The sequence below is a fragment of the Aedes albopictus genome, chromosome 3 (assembly GCF_035046485.1).
Source record: "Aedes albopictus strain Foshan chromosome 3, AalbF5, whole genome shotgun sequence".
NCBI lineage: Eukaryota > Metazoa > Arthropoda > Insecta > Diptera > Culicidae > Aedes > Aedes albopictus.
The window spans coordinates 325,000,142-325,026,371 of record NC_085138.1 but is presented as its reverse complement, the minus strand read 5'-3'; the positions used below and the strand labels follow the sequence as shown (position 1 = coordinate 325,026,371).

Below are 26,230 nucleotides of genomic sequence, written 5' to 3'. Positions count from 1 at the left end.
CAAGATTTTTTTCAGAGATTCCTGCAAGAAAACCTCCAGGGTATACTCAATGCATTCCTTCAGGACTTCCTCCAGGAATTCCTCCTGAGATTCTTCCAGTTATTGCTTCCGGGATTTTTCCAAGAATTCCACCAGGAATTCCAACAAATATTTATCCAGGATATCTGCAAGGGATTCCTCCAAGGATTTGTTCCAGACTTCCTAAGGAATTCCTCCAGAGATTTGTCAAGTCATTACTTAAGGGAATCCTTCAAGAATTCCACCAGGAATTCTCCTAGGCATTCTGCCAGGAATTTTTCCAGGCATTCTTCCAGGAATTCCTCCTTGGATTCTTGCAGAGATTTCTCCAGTTTTTTTTTTTGCAGCGATTTCTCAAGGAATTCCACCAGATATTCCTCCAAGAATTGCTTCAGGGACTCCTCCAGAAAATTCTTCAGGAGTTTCTCTTTGGATTGATTCAGGAAATCTTTCTGGGATTCCTTCAGAAATCCATTCCATCATAAATTATGTCAGCAATTCATCCAGCATCAAATTCAAGATTTTTTCCAGGAATTGCTCCAAGAATTCTTCCAGATTTTCTCCAGGAATTGTGGCAGGGCTTCCTCTAGGAATTCCGCTAAAAATTCCTCCAGGAACTTCTTCAGGGATTTTTCCAGACATTTCTCAATGAATATCTCTAAGGGACCCCCCTAGGATTCCTTCAAAAATTCCTTCGAGGATTTATCCAGGAATTCTTCCAGAAATTTCTCTAGAAATTTCTCCAGGAATTTTTCAGGGAATTTTTTTCAGAAATTTCTCCCGGATTTTCTTCTGAGATTATCCCAGAAATTCATCCAGTAATTGTTGCAAGAATTCCTCCAGAGATTACTCCAGGAATTCCCTTGGGAATTCCTTCAAGGGTTCCTCCAGCAATTTCCAAAGGAAAACATCCGGGAATCCCTCCAGGATGTTATCCAGGAACTCCTCCAGGAAATTCTCCAGGAATTACCCCAATAGTTTCTTCACGAATTTATCCAGCAATTTTTCTAAGAATTGATCCAGGAGTTGCTCCTAGACATCCTTCAGAAATTGTGTCAGCAATTTTTCGAGAAATTTCTCCTGAGATTCCTTCATGAATTGCTTCAGGATTTCCTCCAGGGATTTCTCCACGAATTTCTTCAGTGGTTTTGCCAGGGATTCCTCTAGAAAATCCTCCAAAAGATCCTCTATCCTTATTCTTACAGCAAATCCTCTAGGGATTTCTTCAGAATCCTTTCCAGGAATTTCTCCAGAAAGACCTTAGAGAATTTTCCAGGGATTTCTCCTGGGATTCCTCTGGAGATTTCTCTGGAGATTTCTCCAGAGATTTATTCACAAATCTCTTCAAGGATTTTTCCAGGAATTCCTTCAAGAATTCCTTCGAGTATTTCTCCAGGAATTCCTCCAGCAACTCTGCTAGAAACTCTTCCAGGATTTTATCAAGGGATTTTTCAAAAATATTTAAAAAAATAGAAATCTCTCTGGATTCCTCTGGAGATTCCTCTAGAAACTTACCCAGTAATTCTTCCAAGAATTCGTCTAGAGATTCCTCCAGGAATTTCATCATAGATTCCTCCAGCAATACGCACAAGACTACCTCTAGGAATTCCTCCAGGCATTCCTCAAGGATTTTATCCAGGAATTTCTCCATGAACTCCTCCAGGAATTACCCCAGAAATTTCTTCAGAAATTCCTCCAGGAATTTCTTCAAGAATTGCGCCTGGACATCCTTCAGAAATTATGTTAACAATTCCTCCAAATCCCTAAATCTCCTGAGATTTCATAAGGATTTGCTTCAGGAATTCCTCCTGAGATTTCTCCAGGGATTTTCTCATTTTACCAGGGTCTCCTCGAAGTATTCCTCCAGGAATTTCTTTAGGGATTTCTCCAGGAAGTAATCAAGGAGTTCCATCATACATTATGTCAGCATTCAGGATTTTCTGTAGAAATACCATCTAGATTTTTTTCAGGAATTTCTCCAGGAATTCTCCTAGATTTTCCTCCAGGAATTGCTGCAGGGATTCCTCTAGGAATTCCGCTGAAAAATCCTCCAGGATCTTCTTCAGAAATTTTTCCAGGGATTTCTCCACGATTTCCTGGGAGAATTTCTAGAGGATTTTTTGGAGAAATCCTCGTAGATATTTCTGAAGGAATCTCTGGGGGATTCCTTGGAGAAATTTCTTCAAGAATTTCTCCAGAAATTCCCCTAGAAATTCCTCCAGGAATTTCTAAAATTAGAAATTTATCCTGATATTCCTTCATGAATTGCTTCGAGGATTCCTCCAGGGATTTCTCCACGAATTTCTTCAGGAATTTTCCCAGGGGTTCCTCCAGGAATCCTCCAAAAGATTCTCTAAGGATTGTTCCAGCAAATCTTTTGGGGATTTCTTCAGAATCATTTCCAGGAATTCTCCAGGAATACCTTAGGGAATTTTCCAGGGATTCCTCCAAGAATTTCTCTACAGATTTCTCCAGGGATTTCTTCCAAAATTTCTTTAAGGATTCCTCTAGGGATTCCTTCGAAGTTTACTCCAATAATTCCTCCACAAATTCCGCTAGAAACTCCTCCAGGATTTTCTCAAGGGAATTTTGCAGATATATAAAAATAATAGAAATCTCCCTGGATTCCTCTGGAGATTCCTCTAGAAACTTATCCAGTGATTCTTTCAAGAATTCCTTTAAAGATTCCTCCACGAATTTCATCACGGATTCCTCCAGCAATTCCCACATGAATACCTCTAGGAATTTCTTCAGGCATTCCTCAAGCAATTTATCCAGGAATCACCCCAGAGATTTCTCCAGGAATTTCTCCTGAGATTCCATCAGGAATGCTTCAGGAATTCCTCCAGAGATTTCTCCAGGGATTTCTCCAGGGATTTTGTTATGGATTCCTCCAGGAAATCTTTCGAAGATTCCTCCACTTTATCCAGGAATTTCTCCAGGAACTTCTCGAGAAATTCATCCACGAAATACTCCAGGAATTTCTTCAGGATTTCCTCCAGAAACTTCTGCAGGTATTTCTCAACAAAATGCTCCTGGACAGCAATTCGTCAAGGAATTTCTTCAGGAAATCCTTTAAGGATTTCTTCAGAGATTCTTCCAGGAAATTCTCCAGGAATACTTCCAGGAATTTCAGGGATTCCTCCAGACGTTCCTCCAGGAATTCCTTTAAAGATACGTCCAGGAATCGCTTCATGGATTCCTCCAGGGATTTCTCCACGAATTTCTCCAGGAATATTTCCAGAGATTTCTCCAGAGAATCCTCTAGAAATTCCTCCAAAAGTTCTTCCAGGAAATCCTCCTGGAATATCCAAATGATTTTTTCAGAAAATTCTACAGCATTTCCTCTCAGAATTCCTTTGCAGATTTCTCCAGGATTTTTCCAAGGATTGCTCCAAGAGTTCATCCAAGAAATTTCTCCAGGAATTCCTGCTGGGTCTGCTGGGTTATACAGGAATTCGTGCAGGTACACTACCCGTCATAAGTACGGACTCACAAAAAGTATTGCAACAATATTGCATCACCCTGACTCACCTCGATATCTCTAAAACCAGAATACCTACAAAAATGCCGCCTTCAGTAAAGTTGTTGCTTTTGGTCTTCTGAATAACTTTCCTGAAGACAGCATCTTTGTAAGTCCTCAGGTTTTGGAGATATCGAGATGAGTCAGGGTGATGCAATATTGTTGCAATACTTTTTGTGAGTCCGTATTTATGACGGGTAGTGTATACTTTCAGAAATTCTTCCAGGGATTTCTCCGGGAATTTCTCCAGTGGTTCTACAGGCATTCTTGTAGAAATTGCTCCAGGGATTCATGCAGCTGTTTCTTCAGGGATTTCCAGGATATCCAGGTAGTCTTCCAGAGATTGCTCCAGGAAGCCTTCCAGGGATTGCTCTAGCAATTCCTTAAATGATTTCTCCAGAAATCCCTCTCAAGTTCTCTTCACAAATTCGTTCAGGAGTACCTTCGGAAATTTCAGAAATTCTTTGATCATCTCTTCAGGAATGTACTCAAAAACTTCTCCAGAATTACCTGATGATTTTTTTTCGAATTATTTCAAGAATTTCTGGAGGAATTCCTTCTGCGGATAGTATTGAAAGATAATTTAAAAAGGACTCATACAGGAACCAGGAAATTCTAGGTTAGTCCTCAAAAGAGTTCGTAATTTCCAAAAGTGTTCAGTTATAATTTCTTATGAATGTTTTTACTAAAATAAGAGTCTTGAGATCTACAGATGTGAACAATGATCAATTACAAATAGCAGCATTACTTCGGTGCAAGTACTTAAGGATGTGAATTCTGGATCTCTGGCAGGCTGGCAGAAACTATTTATTCTGTAGTTCTTAGAATCAATAATTCTGTAGAATCTCAGGAAAGAATTTTTCCAGGAATTTTTCAGGAAAGATTTCAGACCCTAATCAATTACTTCCTGTTGATAGTTTTGACTTTTCTACCAAGAAATGAAAAGCTTGGTAGAACCATAAACTGTTGCACAAAAACAGGCTCATACGAATTATCCGATAATCCAAGACCAAACAGATCATTCCGATTCTACGGTTTTAGTAGTCTATTAGTATTATGCCAAACGACTTTACGTCAAACAGCCCACCAAATAACTTTTAATCATTTCCCCAGAACACAGTCCAAATTCTCCATCGAGAGCCAAAAACTGGACGGCACCGGCCGGGAAAAGCTCTGGGAAGCGGAGGGTTCCTGTGATGGCCTATCCTACGACTGGATCGGCAACAACCTGTTCTACACCAATTCGGAGCGAGGTCACATAACGGTCCTGAAGCTGGGCAGCCGACGAATCGCTCACGTCGTCCTGCGTGATCTGTTGCGACCGCAATCGATCGCACTGGATCCCAAAAAGGGAATGATGTACTGGTCCTCGTGGGCACCGGATGACGGCAAAATCGAGTGGGCCTGGATGGACGGCAACCGACGGGATACGCTTGTTGATGGAAAGATTCGACCGATGATCTGGCCGAGTGGACTGGTGTTGGATCAGATTCAGAAGCGACTGTATTGGTGTGACTCGAGGACCGGGTTGATCGAGAGTGTTACGCTGGATGGACAGGACAGGACTTTGCTGTACGACGGTATGGCGGGCAATCACTATCCGGTGACGATCGGGGTATACAAACAGCAAATCTATTTCTCTGATAACGTGAAGGGAAACATCGAGAGGTTGAACATGAGTGATCCAAGTGCTACGGATACGATCGCGGTGGTGAAGCCACGTTTATTCGGGTTGAAGATCTTCGATAACCTCACGCAGTACAACAGCAACCACCAACAGCTGTGCGACAATGAATGCCCGGGGATCTGCATCAACACTCCAGTTCGTCCGGAGTGCGCGTGTGAAGAATCTTTTGTCCTGAATGAGAACCGTACCGCGTGTGTTCCGATAGCCGCGATCAACAGTCCGCCGATGAAGTGCCCCAATGAAACGAACTTCTTGTGTAAAAACGGAGTCCAGTGTATCGATCAGCGGTTTACCTGTGATGACGACCGTGACTGCGATGATGGCAGCGATGAGGAGCAGACTCCAGATGGACCGTGCAATCCGAACTGTGACCTGGAACACAACTTCAAATGTGATGACCAAAGATGCATTAACAGGTAAGTTGAAGCGGTGCAGTTGAGGGAAGACCGAATGATAACCAATCGATTCCGACAGATCCCTGGTGTGCGATGGCACGGTGAACTGTATTGACGAAACCGACGAGGACTACGCCAACTGTTCAAACGTGACTTGCGTGGATAACTTCTTTCAGTGCGCTACCAGTCGACGGTGCATTCCTAAGGCCTGGGTCTGCGATCGACATCCAGACTGTGGTCCCAGTGATTTATCCGATGAACCACCACACTGCCACAAATGTAGCGAGTTCGAGTGCAAAAACGGCGTTTGCATTACGTTCGCACAGCTATGCGATGGAGAGAATAATTGCGGGTAGGTTGAAGTTCTTCTTGGCCAAGTTGATCATCTCTATCTATATGTTCATATCTGGTGTAAAGTGAAGTAATCGAATATCTTACAACAGCGTTTCTATTTCAGTGACAACTCGGACGAGGTTCAGTGCGACGTGGAGTGCAAACCGAACGAGTTCTACTGTAGTCCGTACGGGTGTATTGATCGATCGCAGATGTGCGACCCCAAGTTGAACTGCTTGAACGCGTTCAGTGGGTGCGATCAACCGGTGAACGGCAGCTTCAGCGGGACTACCATAGTGCCACCGGAGCCTGTGAAGACCGCAGATGAAGTGAAACTCGCTCAGTGCACACAGGAAGCTAAGCAGTTCTGTGCAACAGACCAGAACTGCACCAATCACTACCTGAATCAATGTAAAAACGCGACACTTCCAACTGCTTGCTTGTACCCAGACCGGATATGTCGACCAACGAATGTCTGCATAAAGGTCGATCAGCTGTGCGACGGCCGCATGGACTGCCCAGACAATACGGACGAGGGGTTTCGTTGTAAGGATCAGCTATGCGATAAAGCCACCCGCGAGTGTTCCCATACCTGCCATAATGCACCGGAAGGATTTGTGTGCTCCTGTCCGGAACATCTGTTTCTCCAGCCCAATCTGAAAGACTGCAAGGTTGATCACGCTTGTGAACATTGGGGAACGTGTTCACAGGTTTGCACCCCCGATGGAAAGCACTACAAATGTAGTTGCAAAGAAGGTTACACGTTGACGTTTGACAAGTTCACCTGTCGAAGTAACAATCCGGATGCACCACACGTGATCTTCAGCAATCGACAAGAGATTCGAGGTGTAGATCTGAACACGCTGGCCGTGAAAAACTTCTACACTTCGCTGAGAAACACCATCGCTCTGGATTTTCTATGGGGGAATGAATCAATACAAATTTTCTGGACGGACGTGATCGATGACAAGATCTTTCGGGGGACATTGACAGGGGACTCCCTGAGTAACGTGGAGGCCGTCGTACAGTCTGGTCTGTCAACGGCCGAGGGGTTGGCAGTTGACTGGATCGGGCTGAATCTTTATTGGATCGATAGCAATCTGGATCAGATCGAGGTTGCTAAAACTAACGGTAACTATCGCAGAACATTGGTTGCTGGAGACATGGTGAACCCCAGGGCTATCGCTCTGGATCCGATGGAAGGACTTCTTTTCTGGACAGATTGGGAAGAAGGTGCTCCCAGGCTGGAACGGTGTACCATGGCAGGTGAAGATCGGACCACGATCAAGTACGTAGGTTCCGATGGGGGTTGGCCAAACGGAATAACTCTGGATTACGTTCTGAAACGGGTCTACTGGATAGACGCCCGCTCGGATTCAATTCACACGATCGACTACAATGGCCTAAATCATCACCTAGTCATCAAAGATCAGGAAGTCCTGTCGCATCCTTTCAGTATAACCTTGTTTGACAACTACGTTTATTGGACGGATTGGCGTACAAACTCTGTGATACGTGCCAACAAATGGAACGGCACGGATGTTACCGTTATCCAGCGAACGCAAAGTCAGCCTTTCGGTATCCAGATTCTACACTCCAGTAGACAGCCGAACGATCGCAACAACAATCCTTGCGCCACAAACAATGGCGGGTGCTCACACTTGTGCCTTCTCAGCGTGAACCAGACCTACCAATGTGCTTGTCCTCATGTAATGCGGCTAGATACTGATAAAAAGCGCTGCGTACAGAACGAGGAAATCCTCCTGTTCGTCATGTCTACGGAGATACGCGGAGTCGATCTTCAACAACCCAATCACTACACTATCCCAACGATCAGCCATCAGACACAGGTAGTTCAACCGGCCGTACTGGACTACGACATATCGGAAGGCAGGCTATTCTGGAATGACATTCAATTGAATGAGATCAAGTCCTCATACCTTGCCACGGGCCCGATTGAAACCATCCTGGATACGGACATTTCCAACTCGATGGGCTTTGCTGTGGACTGGATTTCGAAGTTGTTGTTTATCTCTACGGGAACGGAAACCACCAGTCGGATCCTGGCGTGCAACATGAAGGGCGAATACATGACGGAGATCCTGACGGAACTGTCGCTGGTCAACAGCCTGGTGGTACATCCGTCCAAGTGAGTTTGACTTTCGTCGACGAGTCAGGTAGTCTACAGATTTGCTCTTTTTTTCAGGGGCGTACTTTACTTTGCAACCTCTAGGGATGCGTCGAAACTGTACGAGATGTACTCCTGTCGCATGGACGGCTCAGAAAAGAAGTTGATCAGCAACTCCACATTCTTTCCGATGGAGAGTTTGGTACTGGACTACGCCACGGAACGACTATACTACATCACCTCCAAACTGGGCGAGATCTACTACTACGATATTCAAAGTGAAAAGGCAAGTGTCACGCTACAAAGTGACGAAAAGAATATCCAATAATGAATATCTATTTTTTTGCAGATCATCGAGGTTCTGGGCGCGATAGGGTCGCACTCCATCAGTACGATGACCATCTACCGGGAGCACATCTACTTTGACGACGGGCACGAAAGCCGGATCATGCGTTGCAACAAGAACCTCTGCCGGGACCAAGAGATCGTACGGAACAATACCGGTGGAGTGAACGCTATCCGAATGTACCATCCGGGGGCGCAAAACGGAACCAATTCGTGTCAACAGAGCGGCGGAGGCGGTTGCCATCACCTGTGCGTACCGCTGTCCGCTGAGACTCACACCTGCAAGTGTGCCATGGGTTATCGGACGGACCCGCAGGATGCTTCGCGATGCGTTGGGATCGATAACTTTTTGATATACTCGATCGGGCATCAACTAAAGGGTCTTGCGGTGGGGAAGGCGCTGAATCCGAAAGAAGTCGTGCTCGGACCGCTGCAGAAAATTTCATTGGCGACCGCGATCGATTACCACGCAAAGAGTGATTTTGTGTTCATTGCGGACAGTGACCGGGGATCGATAACGAAGATCAAGCGCGATGGCAGTGAACGATCGGTTATTGTGAGCAATTTCGAGCAGGTTGTGGACGGAAATTCGTTGGATTGGCTCGGTGGTATTGCCCTTGATTGGGTGGCAGACAACATCTACTGGACGGATCAGAAGAGAAACCTGATCGAGGTGGCAAGATTGAATGGTTCTATGCGGTATGTGGTAGCGTCAAATTTGGAAAGTCCCCAACTGATCGCGGTTGATCCCGTGAATGGGTACATATTCTACGCCGGTAAAGGGAAGATCGGAAGAACGGGCCTGGACGGTACTGGAAAGTTCATTTTGGTAAACCAGACTACCATGATCAGTGATCTGACGCTGGACATTGAGAATCAGGCAGTGTATTGGTGCGAAGTTCAAACGGACAGTATCTGGCGGGTTGATTATGACGGCAATATGAAAAAAGTGTTACTGAACAACACTCTGGACAACGTACAAACGCTAGATCTGTACGAGGAAAACGTTTTCTGGTCAGATGTTCGAGGGAATATCAAGGTGGCAAATGTGAAAAACCTTACAAACTACTGGTCCGTGATCGAAGCCGACAGCAACCCGATGAAAGATATAAAAATTTTCTCTTCGGAGAAACAGAAAACAACGAACGCCTGTGGCAAAGACAACGGTGGCTGTGAGCACCTCTGCTTGTTCAACGGAACGCATCCGGTCTGCGCGTGCTCTCATGGCAAGGTTTCCACCATAGATTACAAAACATGTGAACCGTATGACAGCTTCTTGATATATTCTCGCGTCTCTGCGATCGAAAGTATTCATCTGACCGACTCCCAGAATCGCAATGGTCCTATTCCGGAGATTCAGAATTCAACCTTACTGAAGAACACGATCGCTCTAACATATGACTACGATCGAAGTTTGATCTACTACTCGGACGTGGAGTTCAGTTCTATCAACTCCGTGTACTTCAATGGTTCGGACCATCGTCAGATCATCACCAAGCAGCTCACTGTGGAAGGCCTTGCGTACAACCCAATCACCAAACACTTATTCTGGACCTCAAATAATGAAGCGTCCATCCGATCGTTGGACATGTCCAACATAACCCACGACCCGAAAACAAACGCCGGGTTGGTCAAGGAGCTGATCAAGCTGAAACCAACTGACAAGCCGCGAGGGATTGCCGTTGAACCGTGCCTAGCGATGATCTATTGGACCAACTGGAATCCACTGTCGGCGTCGATTCAACGCGCCTATCCGTCCGGTTATGGTCTGGAAAGTATTATCACGACTGACATTCGGATGCCGAACGCCATCACCTTGGACTACCAGGCGAAGAAGCTGTACTGGGCCGACGCACGGTACGATAAAATTGAGCGGGCGGACTACGACGGACGGAATCGAGTGGTTTTGGCGCACTCGACCCCGAAGCACCCGTTTGCAATGGCCGTCTATGGGGATTTGCTGTTTTGGACCGACTGGATTCTGCACGCGGTGATCAGGGCCAACAAGTATTCCGGAAGTGATGTTCTGTGGTTGCGGAATGACATTGTTCGACCGATGGGAATAGTGGCGGTGCAAAAGATCGACCAAGACTGTAGTGCGGATCCATGTCGAGTGCTGAACGGAGGTTGCGAAGACGTGTGCATGGTCGATGCGGCCGGCATGATCAAGTGCAACTGTACGCAGGGGGTGTTGGCGAAGGACGGAAGACGATGTGTTCCGAGTCAGTCGTCGCACTGTTCGGCGGATGCGTTCAGCTGTACGGTCGGTGGATGCATTCCATTTTACTTGACATGTGACAAGATCTCGCACTGTATTGACGGATCGGATGAGATGCCGAGTTTCTGCGATAGCCGGCAGTGTCCGAAGGGATTCTTCCTGTGCACTAATAGGCGGTGTATTCCGGAGTCGCAGCACTGTGACAATATCCAGAATTGTGGTGATGGCAGCGACGAGTTGAACTGCCCCTGTGATCCGGAGACCAAGTTCCGGTGTAACAATGGGTTGTGCATATCCAACAAGATGCGCTGCGACAACGATCCGGATTGTGCGGATGCCTCGGACGAGATCGGTTGTCCGAAGGTTCGAAACTGCAGTGCGATGCATTCTGGTGAATTCCTGCAGTGTCCAAACACTACGGCGTGCTACATGGCTTCGTGGGTTTGCGACGGGGAGAACGACTGTTGGGATAACAGCGACGAACAGAACTGTTCGATGTCGATCGCGCCGACGTGTCCAACGGATAAGTTCCTGTGCGACAACGGACACTGCATTCCTCAGAACTGGCGATGTGACAACGAAGACGACTGCCTGGATGGGACCGTCACCAGCTTGAGTTCGGACGAGGTCAATTGCACGCGCCACTGCAAGCCAAACCAATTCCAGTGTTTGAATACTTCCGAGTGTATCCCGAACAGCTGGCAGTGCGACAATAATCCGGATTGCGCCGATGGATCGGACGAGGGCGAACACTGCCAGCAGAGAGTTTGTCCTGACTGGGAGTTCCAGTGTCCGGGAAGTGGCCGCTGCATCCCAAAGAAGTGGATGTGCGACGGAGAGGTGGACTGCTTTAACGATGGAGCCGATGAAAAGAACTGTGATACAGTGGCGATCGGGTGTGACCTGGAATCCTTTACCTGTCACAGCGGAGAATGTGTCAGTAGACTATTCGTTTGCGATGGTGATGCTGATTGTCTCGATGGTTCCGATGAACCTATCAATTGCACTGAAAGCAGTGCCCCAACTGCATGTAAACCCGATGAATTCCGGTGCAAGAACCAGAAGTGCATCCCTAACAACCTAACCTGCAACGTCAACAACGACTGCGAAGACGGATCGGACGAAGACATCCAGCTGTGCAAGAATACCACGCTGATCTGCGCTGGACCGGAACTGTTCCGCTGTGAGAGCGGAGTTTGCATCACTAGCGGCCTGCTGTGCGATGGACACGACGACTGCGGTGATTGGAGCGACGAGAAGTCCTGCCAGATCAACGAGTGCGATCAGATGCCGGATCTATGCGCCCATACCTGCGAAGATCGAGAAGTAGGCTATGAATGTAAATGCCGACCTGGATTTAAGGTTAACGCGATCAACAAACACCTTTGCGAAGACATCGATGAGTGCCTGGATCGTCCATGCAGCCAAATCTGTATCAACACCTACGGATCATATCATTGCACGTGTCAGGAAGGATATGTGAGCCGTGAGAACGGATCATGTAAGGCCGACTCGATCGAAACTATGAAACTGATTTTCTCAAACCGATACTACGTTCGTGAAGTAGATCTCAACGGTTCCATGACCATTTTGGCACACAACCTTTCCAACGCCGTTGCATTGGACTTCGACTGGGAAACCAAGTGCTACTACTGGTCCGACGTCAACTCGGTGATCAGTTCAATCAAACGGATGTGCTTGAGTTCAAACAAGACAGAGACTCTCCACAAATCCACGTTGAAGAATCCGGACGGCTTGGCGATCGATTGGGTTGCCCGGAACCTGTACTGGTGTGACAAGAGCCTGGACACGATAGAAATTTCCAAACTCGATGGACGATATCGGAAGATTCTGATCTCGGAGAACCTTCAGGAACCCAGAGCGATCGTACTGGACCCCTTCCGTCGGAACATGTACTGGACCGACTGGGGTGATCAACCGTATATCGGTAAGGCCGGCATGGACGGATCGAATCAAACCATGCTGGTTAAGAACCATCTTGGATGGCCGAACGCTTTGACGATCAGTTTTGAAACGAACGAACTCTTCTGGGGCGATGCCCGAGAAGACTTCATCGCCGTCAGTGATCTCGAAGGGCGCAACCGAAAGGTGATCATCTACCGGGACATGCACCCAAGCATGAACTTGCATCACGTTTTCGCGATCGCCGTGTGGGAAGATCGCGTCTATTGGACGGATTGGGAAACGAAGTCGATCGAGTATTGCCACAAATACCGTGGCGATCAGTGCGGCAACGTGATCAAGACCATTCATCGACCGATGGATCTTCGCGTTTTCCACCCGTATCGACAGAGGAAACCAGCGGAGGATCCATGCTTGTTAGCGGGCTGCTCAACTCTTTGTCTTCTATCGCCGGATGCACCAGGCTACAAATGCGCCTGTCCGGATAACTTCATCTTGGGAGTCGACAACAAGACTTGCATATCGAACTGTTCATCGGCTCAGTTCCTCTGCAACTCGACCTTCAAATGTATCCCGTACTACTGGAAGTGCGACAAGCAGGACGACTGCGGCGATAACAGCGACGAACCGGATGACTGCCCGGAGTTCGCCTGCGAATCCGGTCAGTTCCAGTGCGACAATAACAAGTGCATCAGCCCAAGTTCGATCTGTGACGGTATCGATCAGTGCGGAGACGACTCCGACGAGAAGGACTGCGACGATTACGAGTGCTTCAATTCACAGTTTAAGTGTGCCCGATCGGGTAACCACAGTGCGTTCTGTCTGGATGGACACAAGCGTTGCGATGCCAAGCTGGACTGCTACAACGGAGAGGACGAGATCGGGTGCAATGTGACGGCCTGTGCCGATCATCAGTTCAAATGCGGCTCGGGCAAGTGCATTACCAAGGTGTGGGCTTGCGATGGCGACGTGGACTGCCCGGACGGATCGGACGAGAAGAACTGCGGCGAACGGACTTGTGATGTTGGAGAGTTCAGGTAAGAATATCCAATTTTTTTTGTGAAAAAACTCAGAGACTGAAACTTCGGAAAAAGTTGGATTACACCAAATTTCAAAATGGCATTGATAATTGATTATCGAAATTAACTCTTGTAAGATACTCCAAAATATTGTTAGATACCCCTATTTTGCACTTTTGGATTCAATGGCTATCTTACGGTCACCATATTGTTTCCGGACGTTCCATTTGAAAATGATGTTTGGAATCAATTTATAAATTCTACTTATTAATTTCGATTAATGCACTTCGGACATCCAAAATGAACTTCATCATCTTTTTTACTTGAATTATTTCATTGCAAAATAGCGTAGATAACTAATATAGGCAATGATCATCTTACGGTCGCCATATTGTTCTACAATTGCAACAATACTGATACAATTGGTTACTTCGAAATGTTCTAATAAAAATAAAATCTTATCCCCAACAGATGCAACAACGGCCGCTGCATCCCGAATTCTTGGCGCTGCGACGGAGAGGACGATTGCCAGGATGGGGAAGACGAGAAGGACAACTGCAAACAGCCGGATGTGGTAACGTGCGAATCGTCGTACTTCCGGTGCAACAACTCCAAGTGCATTCCCGGCCGGTGGCAGTGTGATTATGAGAACGATTGCGGCGACAATTCGGACGAGGTGAACTGCAAGATGCGCAACTGCTCGGAGTCGGAGTTCCGCTGTCGGGATGGTTACTGTATCCGGGGCATCCGGCAGTGCGATGGGGAGTACAACTGCGTGGATCACAGCGACGAGGAGGACTGCGATTTGAGCTGCAAGCCGGACGAGTTTAAGTGCACCGGGCAGAACTTATGCGTGAGCACGTGAGTTGTTGTTTTGATTATTTTGATTATCTATGTGTTCAGGATTTCAAACTTGCTCTATAAATCTCAAGTCCATTCTGATATTCTGATTGGCATCATTTATGCCAAACGACTATCATGCCAAATAGGATCACTTTATCTCACGATCATCGGACATCAAATGTTAAAGCCAAAACAGAACGAATTTCATTGATTTCACATCATTCAGTTGAAAATGATATCTATTGCTATTTGAATAATCAAATGTGTAGCGTAGCATTTGAAGGTGTTTTAAGTAGGTAATTACTAAAATGTATTCTAAGATCACCTTTTTTTCTCATCCGCAGGAAGCTCCTATGCGACGGCGACAACGATTGCATCGACGGGTCGGACGAAGAGAACTGCGAGTGTCACGAGGATGAGTACCGATGCGACAACGGCAAGTGCATCCTCCGGAGCTGGGTCTGCGACGGAATCGACGACTGTTTGGACCGGTCGGACGAAAAGTTCGAGTACTGCCACGAACATGGATGCAACAAACGTGCCTTCAAATGTAGCAATAGCAACTGCATCCGCAAGGGACTGGTGTGCGACAACAAGGACGATTGCGGCGACAACAGCGACGAGAAGACGAGCATGTGCCACAAGTGTCCGGCCGGGACGTTCCGCTGTAGCAGCGACTCCAAGTGTATTCCGAGTGGTTTCCGCTGTGATGGGCATCCGAACTGCGTGGATGAGTCGGATGAACTGGGATGCATTCGAACGGACTGCGGGTTCGGATCTTGCAGTCAGATATGCTTGGTCAAGAAGGGATATTACAATTGTCAATGTGCTTCTGGTTATCGGAAGGGACCGCTACGTAACGACACCTGCGTGGCAGCTGAAGAACCAGGCTTGCTATTGGTCTCATCTGAATCGGACTTTAGAAGCATCTATCAGGGAACGACTGTGATGGGATTCCTCCAGACCAGTTCCAAAAAGATCGATCGTTTCGACTTCTCGATCACCAAACACAACATCACTCTGTTCTGGATTGACAGCTTGGAGAAGAGTCTGCAGAAGGTCCATATGGATACTTCGGTGAAAGTGGAAGAATCGGTGGAGTTCCCCCACAACGTTAAGCCAAGAGCACTGCCTTCAAGTGATCGCGTCAAGACCCTCGATGGGACACACTCAACGACAATTCTTAAAGACCAAACAGTCATTCCATTGGCGATCGCGTGCGACTGGTTAACGGAACACATCTACGTGATCAACAAGAAGCAGAGTAACATCTTCGTGATTAACTTCAACGGCACTAACCAAACAACACTGACGGCAACTGGAAAACATCCGATCGACATCGTTGTCGATCCCATCAACCGGGTAATGGTGTGGTCCGTCATGGAGGCAATCATTCTATCGGGCATGGATGGCTACAAGAAGCAAAAACTCGTACATGCGAACATCGAATGGGCTTCCGGTCTGGCAATAGATCAAACCACGAATCGCCTCTACTGGGCAGACTACCGGAAGAGTACGATCGAGACGTGCCTGCTGATGACCGGTGGTGATCGGCACGTGATCCGGGAGATGTACGACTACTCGAAGCCGAAGCTGTTGGACGTGTTCGAGGATAGCATCTACGTGATACTGTACAATCAGAGCATTCTCCGGTTGAACAAATTCGGACGGGACAACGGTACGGAGGTGTTCCAGGGTACCCGAGGATACAGGTCGTCCGATCTGCACTACATCCATCCGTTGAAGCATAATCGAAAAGGTAACTTGAAACGCCCAGGAGCCCCCTCAAACTCTTTGGCACCTACAAAAAGGACTTACAACGTCTTAAAACCACTCTGAAATTTCTCTGAAACAAACTTCTCTTATACCCGGAGATAGCCCTCTGACTCCCTCCCATTGAAATGCCAAGTTACCCCTCTGAAACCCTTCTGAACTCACTGAGGCTCTCAGAGAAGTCCCTGAAACGCCTTGAACTTCAAGGCCTGGCCTTTCTCCCCAGAGACTCCCTAATACCTCAGAAATTCCTCCAAAATTCTTCCAAGATTCCCAGAAACTTCTCTCAACTCCATGAAATATCTTGAAACCCTTCTGAAGTCCCACTGAAACTGATCCAGTTTTTCTCTAAATGCTTTGATCACATTTTGATGGAAGCTCAACTTTAACACGAATTTTAAGTTCCGCACTTATCAAACCCCTTTCTCTTCCCGATAGCTGCCAACCCGTGCTCCATGTATCCCTGTCACGAGTCGGCCGTTTGCCTGCTCTCGATCGAGATTCCCCTGGGACGTCGTTGCCTATGCCCGGACAACCATCAGATCGTAAACGATACGTCGCCAATGGTTCAGTGCGCCAAGGAAACACCCATCGAGTGTAAACTGCCGTGCAACTTTGGCCAGTGTGTCATCGAGAATGGAGCCCCGCGATGCAAGTGTCCGGGATTGTTCGATGGCAAGTACTGCGAACACTACATTTGCTCGGAGTACTGCAAGAATCGGGGCGCCTGTTACATCGTGAACAACGTGCGCAAGTGTACCTGTTTGCCGCAGTGGACCGGCGAGCGGTGTGATATCTCCACGGAAGCGTGCCTGCAGCACTGCCACAATGGGGGCAATTGTTCGATCTCCAACAACGGAAGCCTGTCGTGCAGTTGTCCGAAGGATTACACGGGACCGCAGTGCGAACACTGTTCCAACTTCAGGTGCGAGAATGGTGGCATCTGTAGGAAAACGGCCACCGATAGGGACCAATGCGAATGCCAGGATGGATTCAGCGGACGCAGTTGCGAGGTCAACAATTGTGTCGACTACTGTCATAATGGAGGAGGGTGTGCCATTGAGAAGGGATATCCTAAGTGCAGTTGCCCGGATGGATCGTACGGAGATCGATGTGAGAATCAGAATTGCAAGGAATTGTGCCGGAATGGAGGTTTCTGCATGATCGGTCCGAAGCCGTTCTGTAGCTGTCGGAAAGGCTACGAGGGACAGTACTGCGAGATCGATCTATGCGACAGCACGGAAAATAGACCAGAATGTAAGTAATCTGTTGACTGTTGAACAATACCATCTATACTTGATCCTGAATGGTGAACCGAATGATTCGTATGTAACAGCTGGGTCAAATCCCTGGCCCGTTCTTTTTCTTTTACTTCGTATTTATCTATCTGCTGTCTTCATCTTTTCCTACTATCGCAGATTGTCCACCGGTGCGTCCATCGCCCAGTCCGCTGCCGATCTCGTGCGAGCATTACGTCTGCAGCAACACCGGCCACTGTCTGGAGCTGCGCGGTAAACCGATCTGCAACTGTACCAACCAGTACGGGGGCAAGCACTGCCAGATGTACGTCGGGTACAGCAATCCGTGCAACAACTACTGCAAGAACAGTGGCATCTGCCAGCTAGACGTTTACGCGGCGTGGAACGTGACGTACGTGCCGACGTGTGTGTGCGTCGGCGAATGGACCGGCACGCAGTGCGAACGACCACCGAACTGCATCGAGGAGTGCGGTACCTGTATGGTCAACAGTTTCATCAACGAGTGCATGTATGACACTGGGAATGTGATGTGTTGTGTAGCCGTTCGATTCTAACTCGTGATTCATTACCTTTTCAAACAGGTGCGAAGACGGTTCGCTCAGCACATGCCTGAAGCAGATCGCCGTTGCCGAACTGGAGGATCGAGATCGTGCTGGTTACACGCTGTCAATTTTAGCGATCGTGCTATTTGTGATACTGATAGCGGTGGCCGGCTTCGGCGGAGCGCTCTACGGATTGAAGTAAGTTCTATGCTTTCTTGATTCAACCAATTATATGCAAAGTACTCAAAAAATGTGTTTCATTCATTTGCAGGAAACGTAGAGGAGGGCTTCCATTTTCACACGCTCGGCTCACGGAGAACGTGGAGATCACCAATCCCATGTATCTGGGCGATGTGGAAGAGGTGCCATCGTTTGTACACGAGGATGATAAGGTAAGTGAACTATTGGTACCGATTTTGATCTGATGATCAACCTTCACCCTTGACTACGCCCAACGCTCTCCAGATCACGTTCCACCGCCCGTTACACTCCCTCCAAGCCTTATTGTACTACCAGTTGGTGGCGAACACCAACTTTGCAGTGTTTTTGTTCACCTTTCTTGCAATATGTCCCATTCAACATATCCTTCCGGCTTTGGCAATCTTCTGCATGCTAGGTTCGCCGTAGAGTGCAGCGAGTTCGTGGTTCATCCTTCGCCGCCACACAGATCCCCGCCGAAGATCGTCGTTAGCAAGCATCGCTCAAAAACTCCGAGTGCTTGCAGGTTCTCTCCGAGCGTAGTCCCAGTCTCGTGTCCGTCGAAGACAACGGGTCTCAGGGCAGCAGGGACGGTAGTCCAGGTGGCTTGACGACCCCCCCCCCCCCTCTGCAAGTCAGCCGCGTAGTCGCCCGCTAAGAATAGGACTAGTAACCCCAATTCAAGGTGTCAAGCGACCCGTGCCGAGTAATGAGTGATCGAGGGAGTGAAAAAGATACTCGATCGTTAACGGAGCCTGTGGGGTATCTGCACCCACCCCCTCCAGAAATTCCTCCGGAAATTCCACAGTATTTCGCCCCTTACCGTGTTAATGCAGGGCTCTGGCGTACCTCTGGCGGACCTCCTTTCCCGTGGGATCTAAATGATGAGCACAAATGAAACAAATCAGAAAACTAGTGGAAGTAGTGGTGAGGCTAAGCCCTTCCCAAGACGTGGGTTGGCTAGGACTCCGTTATGGAGAAGTGAGGAGTCAGGGACAAGAAGCTACGCAGCTCCAATTCATTCTCCGGCTAGCCTGCTGGGGGAGATAGTAGACGGAGCGTGGTTGATTTGATGGGGCCATCAACCAAAAACAAGACGGGCTGGCTGCAATAATGGAGGTTGCTGTGCTTGGTAAGATCATCGACTTTGCGTCCACGAAGTCCAACATAAGTAAGGACCATAAAACGACCCTGTTGCGACTTCGTACTTAAGTCAATGGACGGATCCAAGCAAGCTCACGTTAGACTCGTGAAAACTGCAACAGCGGCAAAACCGGCAAAAGCAAAGGTTACGCAGTCTACCCAGACGAAGGCCTTCGCTTTCGCAGAAAGCCCAAAAGGTGTTGTGGCTGCGACTTATTTCGATAAACACTCGCAGAAGCGGGTGAGGCAGCCGTCAAATGAGGAGCTGTATGGCGATGCCCGCAAGACTAGGCGGATACTATCCCCGAAGGTCTGCAGTAATGCCGGCAAGTTGGATCCCAGCCAGGCGTCCAGAAGGTTGCGACCGTTGATTGTTAGGCCCTCAGCAACCATGGAGTAGGGCGAACCAAAGGGGGGGGGCTCTCGTTTGGCGATAGTTGAACGGAAGAGGAAGGAGAAAAAGCCTAGATGAGAAGGTGCTTAGGGACGCCGAACCAAGAAGACGTAGAAGGGTAGGTGTCAAGCGCAAGAATAGCGACAGCCATCAAGACTGAACAGTTCAAGTACTCGGACGCCTTGAACGCGATGGGGAGCGACGCCAAGCTCGTGGATCTGGGAGCCGACGTGTGCAGTATTAGACGTACTGGTACAGGTGAAATGATCCTCGAGCTCAAGCGCGATAAGGAACGCAAGAGTGTCATCTACAAATACCTGGCGGAACAGGTCCTTGGTGAGGGCGTTGAGGTGAGGGCGTTTAGGTGAGGGCTCTTACTACGGAGGAGTCTCTGAAGGTGAAGAACATAGACGAGATCATTAACGAGGAGGAGCTCGTCACGGCACTGCGGCAACAGTGTGTGGTGCAAATGATCACCGCAGCCGCTACAGAAGGGCCCAGTAGAGACACAGGTGGCCTTTATACAGCTACCTATGGTAGACATAGTTAAGTTCGTTGAAGCCGGGAAGCTCAAGATGGGCTGGTCAGTGTACCAACTGACCTTACACGAGCCACTAGAGGTTTGCTTCAGGTGTCTGCAACCAGGGCACAAGACTGTAAAGGCCCTGACAGGAGCAAACTGTGTAGGCGATGCAGCGGCGAAGGCCATAAGGCACAAGGCTGCACGAGTCCACCCAAGTGTTTTTGATTTGCTCTAGCAAATCCGCAAACAACAAGCATCCCAACAACGGGAGGTCTAAGATGCCCGGTTTTCAGAAGAGCCGTAGCTGGCAAATCACAGTGGAGGTAACGCTGCTGAACTTGAACTACTGTTTCGCAACTCAGCAGCTGCTTTGTCAGGCAGGACGGATACCGCCATCATAGCGGACCCATATCTAGTACCGACAACGGAAATTGGGTCGCGGATGGATCCGGAAAAAATGACGGCGATATGGACGAAGGGTGAAACCCCGTCCAGGAGTTGGTGTCTACTACCTATGAGGGCTTTGTGGTCGTCAAAGTAAACAAGGTCTTCTTCTGTAGCTGTTATGCGCCTCTGCGAAGATCGATCGAGTAGATGCTGGACTGTATGACGACCGTGCTGACTGGGTGAAGGTCGGTTGTAATAGTAGGTGACTTCAATGCCTGGGCCTTGGAATAGGGAAACCGTTCCACGAACCAGCGGAGTTAGATCTTGCTAGAGATACTGACCAGGCCAAACTAGATGTCGACCTGACTAATGTCGGTACCAAGAATACCTTTAGTCAGAGCTGAGCGAAGTCGATTATTAACGTTACTGGCCTAACTAGGAATTCGAACTGGAGAGTAGACGATGGCTACTCTCACAGCGATCACCTGGTGGTTCGCTACAGTATCGAGTACAACAACAGCATTCAGCGGGTAGGACATCGTACTTCGAAGAAGGGTATTTAGGGAGGCGCTCCGCCGTGAGTGAAACCTACTTGGTTTAAGCGGTGACAAGCTGGTAGCGGTGCTCTCGCGTGCGTGAGAGCGACCATGCCTAGGTAAGTTCACCTCAGAAATTGGAGACAATAGGCCTACAAGTGTTTGCGGACCTGCGCCGCACCTGCCTACGGGCTAGGCGGCGGATGCAGCGAGCACGAACTAAGGAAGAGCAAAACGAACGACGAGTAGTGTTCGCCACTGCTAAAGTCGCACGGAGGAGATCATTGAGGGGCTTTTTCCGTCTCATGATCCAAGTCCTTGGCCTCCTTTTGTAGAACAGCCAGGGACTGGGGCTGGTGATGAGGAGAGGGTCACCGGTGTGGAACTTGTGGAGATAGTAAAGTCCCTTAGCGTAGGTAAGGCCCAGGTCCGGACGTAGTTCCGAACCTGGCCTTAAAATTAGCTATTGCAGAGGCTCCCGAGATGTTCAGGTCTGCTATGCAGAGATGAAGGAGTTTTCCCAGAAGTATGGAATTGGCAGAGCCTGGTTCTATTCCCAAAGGCGGGGAAACCACCTCAAGACCCGTCGGCATATAGACCGATATGCTTGATCGACACGGCGGGGAAGGTGCTTGAAAAGATAGATCCTCAATAGAATGTTGAGGTACATCGAGAGCGAAAATGGTCTTTCGAGTAACCAGTACGGCTTCCGGAAGGGGAACTCCACCGTAGACGCTATCTTGGCGGTTACAAAAACCGCCGAGAAAGCACTCGAGCCTAAGAGAAGGGGGATTCGTTCCTGTGCGGTAGTGATTCTGCATGTAAGGAATGCGTTTAAGAGCGTCAGCTAGTCTGCTATTGCCGATGCGCTCTTGCGTCTAGGGATATCCGGATACCTGTACAAGATTCTTAGAAGTTACTTTCAGAATCGAGTACCAGTTTAAGACACAGAGGTGCGTCGGAAGTGTTTTCCCATAACCTCAGGAGTCCCGCAAGGTTCCATCCTGGGTCTGGTGTTATGGAATGTCATGTACGACGAGTGGAGATTGTCGGATTTGCCGACGACATTACGCTCGAAGTCTACGGTGAAACGATCGAGGAGGTGAAGTTGACTACCGACCACTCGATCAAGGTTGTGAAGGCGTTGATGAGGTCCAGGAAACTGGAGTTGGCTCACCACAAAACTAAGGTGACGGTTGTGAAAATCTGGAAGTCGGAGCAGCAGGCGGTGACCAGTGTAGCCGATTGCACTTCCACATCGAAGCGCTCCATCAAGCACTAAGGCGTGATGATCGACGATAAGCTCACCTTCGGTAGCCACGTTGATTATGCCTGTAAAAGAGCCTTCACAGCTATTGCGGCACTGTCCCGGATGATGTCCAATAACAGCTCTGCGGTGTACGCCAGTAAGCTTCTGGCTATTGTTGCCTCGTCCATACTAAGGTACGGCGGCCCGGCTTGGGACACGGCGCTAAGGATAAAAAGCTACCGTTGTATGCTGGAGGCTTATGTGCCTGAGGGTTGTGTCACACGACGCGCTCTGCGTCACCACTGGTATGGTGCCAATCGGCATCCTTATCAGGGAGGACATGGAGTGCTTCGAAATGCGCGGCACAAGGACCACCTCCATGGCCTCCATGGTCAAATGGCAGCGCGCGTGGTACAGTTCCACCAAAGAGAGATGGACTAATAGGGTGATACCGAGGGTAGATAGTTCGATTAATAGGCACCATGGGGAAGTAACATTGCATCTGACTCGGAGTATGGCTAGTTCAGATGCGGTACAACAAGAGCTGGTCCAGGAGTTCGGAGTCGGCTTCGTAGGTCATACCGGTGCCCTGCGGTCGAAATCGACCCTTACAGCGGTTAGGTGGCCGCGGGGAGAACAACTCGGTAGCGTTTCTCGTGGCGTCGGTCTACTGGGTTGAATCCGAGCCCACGGTTGGAAAGGGGTCCTCGACAAGGTCGGGGCACGCGGAGGCCCTATGTCCGCACGTCGTTCTGTGTGTTGGCTGATAGGGTCTTACTTACGGGAAGATTGAATCGCTGTGCATGCGGTATCAGTTCTTGATACTTGCTGTGAGTTGGAAGCAGGCGTGGTGTCGATCTTGCCCGCCTTCCGAGGACAAAGGGAGTAATAAGGATCACTCGGGAAACTAGCTAAGCGCCAGTATGCTACCTTGGGGGCTCTAGCCTCTCTCCGAAGCAATGCCAGCAATGGTGGTTCCGGAGAAACGAAAGTTTTGGTGACCATGGGAATGTTGTTAACTGGATCGATGAAGAAGTAGTCCTGGCTTTAATCTTTAGTGTAGAAGTAGGTCCTTAAACCCACACTACCTGGACGGTCCTCCCTGTTCAGGTGTCTATAGAACAGATTATCCTCCCATAGTTTAGGAAAAAAGGATGTTGGAGAGCCTGGCAACAATAGGGTATCCATTGCGATGAGCTTGGCATTCACTGTATTGCCGACTTGATAACTTCCCAGGAAATCATGCGTTTTAGGTGACCAAAGACCAAAGAAAATGATCAAGGATATCACGCCTTTCTTGTGAATGGGGTAGATTACTCCTTACTTCCACTCCTCCGATAGATGCTCCATTTTCTTGATCTCCTCTACTGAACTGATGCAGTCGTTTCCTCCGTGCACATGATCTTCTCCCAAGTAACACACATGTCATATAAGAGGTTTGGTTGTATAGAAGTTAATTTGGCGTTATTCTTAGATTGTGTTGAAATAACATCAAATTAACTTCTATACAACCAAAACTTGCGTTGTCGTAACTCTTATATGACATGCGTGTTACTTAGGCTCCTCGACCAATTGCTCATTAAAGTGCTACTTCCACCTTTTAATCACCTCCTGTTTGTGCGTCTAGAAGCCCCGTCCTTATTAATTATTTTTTGTTGAAAAATTTATGTTGTTATTTTATTTGTATCAGATTTCATTCATTTCAACTGCTCCATCTCACTCTTCTCTTTTCCCAGGCCCACTTCGCCAACCCGGTGTACGACTCGATGTACGCCGGCAGCGTGAACGTGCACGCCGACTCGTCCTCGATACCGAGCAACAGCGCCCACCCGCTGTTGACCATGTCCGGCTCGGCCCCGGAGGAGAAGAAGGGCCTGCTCCAGCACACGCTGGACGACTCGAGCGCGCAGGACTTGTTATGATACCGGATGAAGAAATAGTAGCAAATGCGATTCTAGAGGGCGATCGGGTTCCGATTGTCTCTGGAATGCGCGTTGGGCTGTCACTTGTGCCAGGTATGTTTGGATGTATGTTTCTCTCGATGAATCATATGATACTGTTAGAAACTATGTGTTGATTTCGTTACGCTTTTATGTAGGAACGAAATAATAGTCATTTTCTTACTGTTAGTAACCTTTCGCAAAGGATTTGTAGATATTCTGTATGTATAGGAATAGACACTATCTTCCACATTAACTTAGGTTTAGGATCAAGCTAGACAAGTTTAGAAGATCTCGAAAATCACTTTTAGTGAATGTAAGTGATTTCAATGGAATGGAACGATCGCATTTGAGCGAGATCAATTTAGTAAAATGGACGAAGCGAGAGAGAGTGAATTAGAATCAAATTGAATCTACTATAGCTTCTATGTTCTGTTAGTTAGTCAAGGACCGAACTCGGTGCCGTGAAAGAGTGGTAGGACAGATCGGAAAGATCACTCCAATGAGCTTTAAATACTTTTATGTTAACTAATCAATAATCACTACAGTGTACATTTACAGTATCCAGATAGATATAACTAATACTCAGCAACAGCTTCATTATGACATTTTACTCGACATTTAAAAGACGCGCACTTCCCAGGAAGCGAACACATTTTTTCTCCAATGACAAAGCAACAATAAAAATTAAACTAACCATGAGGCGAAATTTGTCCATCCACTTTTTGATAATAAGCAAAACCTTAGCGAATAACAAAGCAACAATTACTGTTAAAAAGAAATAACAACAGATTCATAATTGTTTGTAAAGAAACAAGAAGTAAAACGAAACACTCTAGAAATTGATTGTGATTTTTTAAAAACAAAACGTAAATAAACGAATCCTAACATTAAAACAAAATATTACTAGTTTTGAGAAATTATGTGAAGGGCAGCGGTTAAAATAATAATAGTTAGTTAAAAATTATGTGAACGAAACGCAACTTCTCCGGAAGGAGGAAACGATTTTTATCTGAAAGGTTGAAACATAATGCCATAAAGGAAGATGACACAACACAACATGAACACACTGCTCCAATGCCATATTTAGATAAATCAATTCCCAGTTTGCCAATGCAGAATAGAAAAACACATAGAAATAGCTATTCGCTGAGTAAGCTAAAGGAGGAAATCAATCAGCAAACGAAACATTTGCAAGTTTTATACGCGACGAGATACTCGTGAACATAGATGTAGAGAATTTGGTTTTTGTACTGGAAAGAAGGGGGTTACGATAGTGCGATAAAACGAACAAATCTCGAAATGGAGCTGATGGATGGTGTTAGCTGGAATTTTTCATATGAGAAAAGGAATAGGAAAATCGTTTAAAATAAAGACTGTAATTTTGCAATTTTTCTGTGGTACATTTAGTGGAAAGAAAACATCCATTATGTTTGCTGTATGACCAGCCAAATCCCAGCCTGCAATGCGCAGCTCCTCGTTAGCACCAAATGTTCCTATATGTACACATAGCCTATAATATCCGTGGCCTTATATGGACAAGAAACGTGGATCATCTTCTAGGAGGATCTGCAAACACTTGAACCGACGCGTATTAAGGAAAGATGGGCAAACCAGGTGGAGCGTGATCTGGCGATCATTGTGTGTGATCGATGATGAAGAGAGGGCAGTATCCCTAGGGTGCCAATGGAATGTATGGGAAAAATTTTACCATCGAATTTCGAAAACGGGTAGCGCTCAAAAGTTTCGTCTTCCCAAAGAAAGTCACCATGCAAAATTTCAGCTCAATCGGACTTCGTTAAGGGGTGGCCCAAAGCGGTCAAATTTTGGCTGTTTTGAAACACGAAAAAAGTC

At 47.6% G+C, this 26,230-nt stretch overlaps 1 protein-coding gene across 10 annotated transcripts in view; it reads left to right on the top strand.

The window, feature by feature from the left end:
- The window catches only part of LOC109623365 (low-density lipoprotein receptor-related protein 1), an 880,389-nt gene extending 854,623 nt beyond the window's left edge, over positions 1-25,766 (top strand). For all 10 annotated transcript variants that reach the window (XM_062842854.1, XM_062842859.1, XM_062842852.1 and 7 more), the window contains 12 exons: positions 4,655-5,644; positions 5,703-5,975; positions 6,081-8,105; positions 8,163-8,370; positions 8,434-13,607; positions 14,061-14,450; positions 14,777-16,191; positions 16,644-17,462; positions 17,624-17,972; positions 18,046-18,204; positions 18,278-18,398; positions 24,173-25,766. In XM_062842854.1, the coding sequence (XP_062698838.1) occupies positions 4,655-5,644; positions 5,703-5,975; positions 6,081-8,105; positions 8,163-8,370; positions 8,434-13,607; positions 14,061-14,450; positions 14,777-16,191; positions 16,644-17,462; positions 17,624-17,972; positions 18,046-18,204; positions 18,278-18,398; positions 24,173-24,358 (12,109 nt within the window). In that variant the 3' untranslated portion in view covers positions 24,359-25,766. The remainder of the gene's footprint in view (positions 1-4,654; positions 5,645-5,702; positions 5,976-6,080; positions 8,106-8,162; positions 8,371-8,433; positions 13,608-14,060; positions 14,451-14,776; positions 16,192-16,643; positions 17,463-17,623; positions 17,973-18,045; positions 18,205-18,277; positions 18,399-24,172) is intronic.
- Positions 25,767-26,230: the final 464 nt, after the last annotated feature.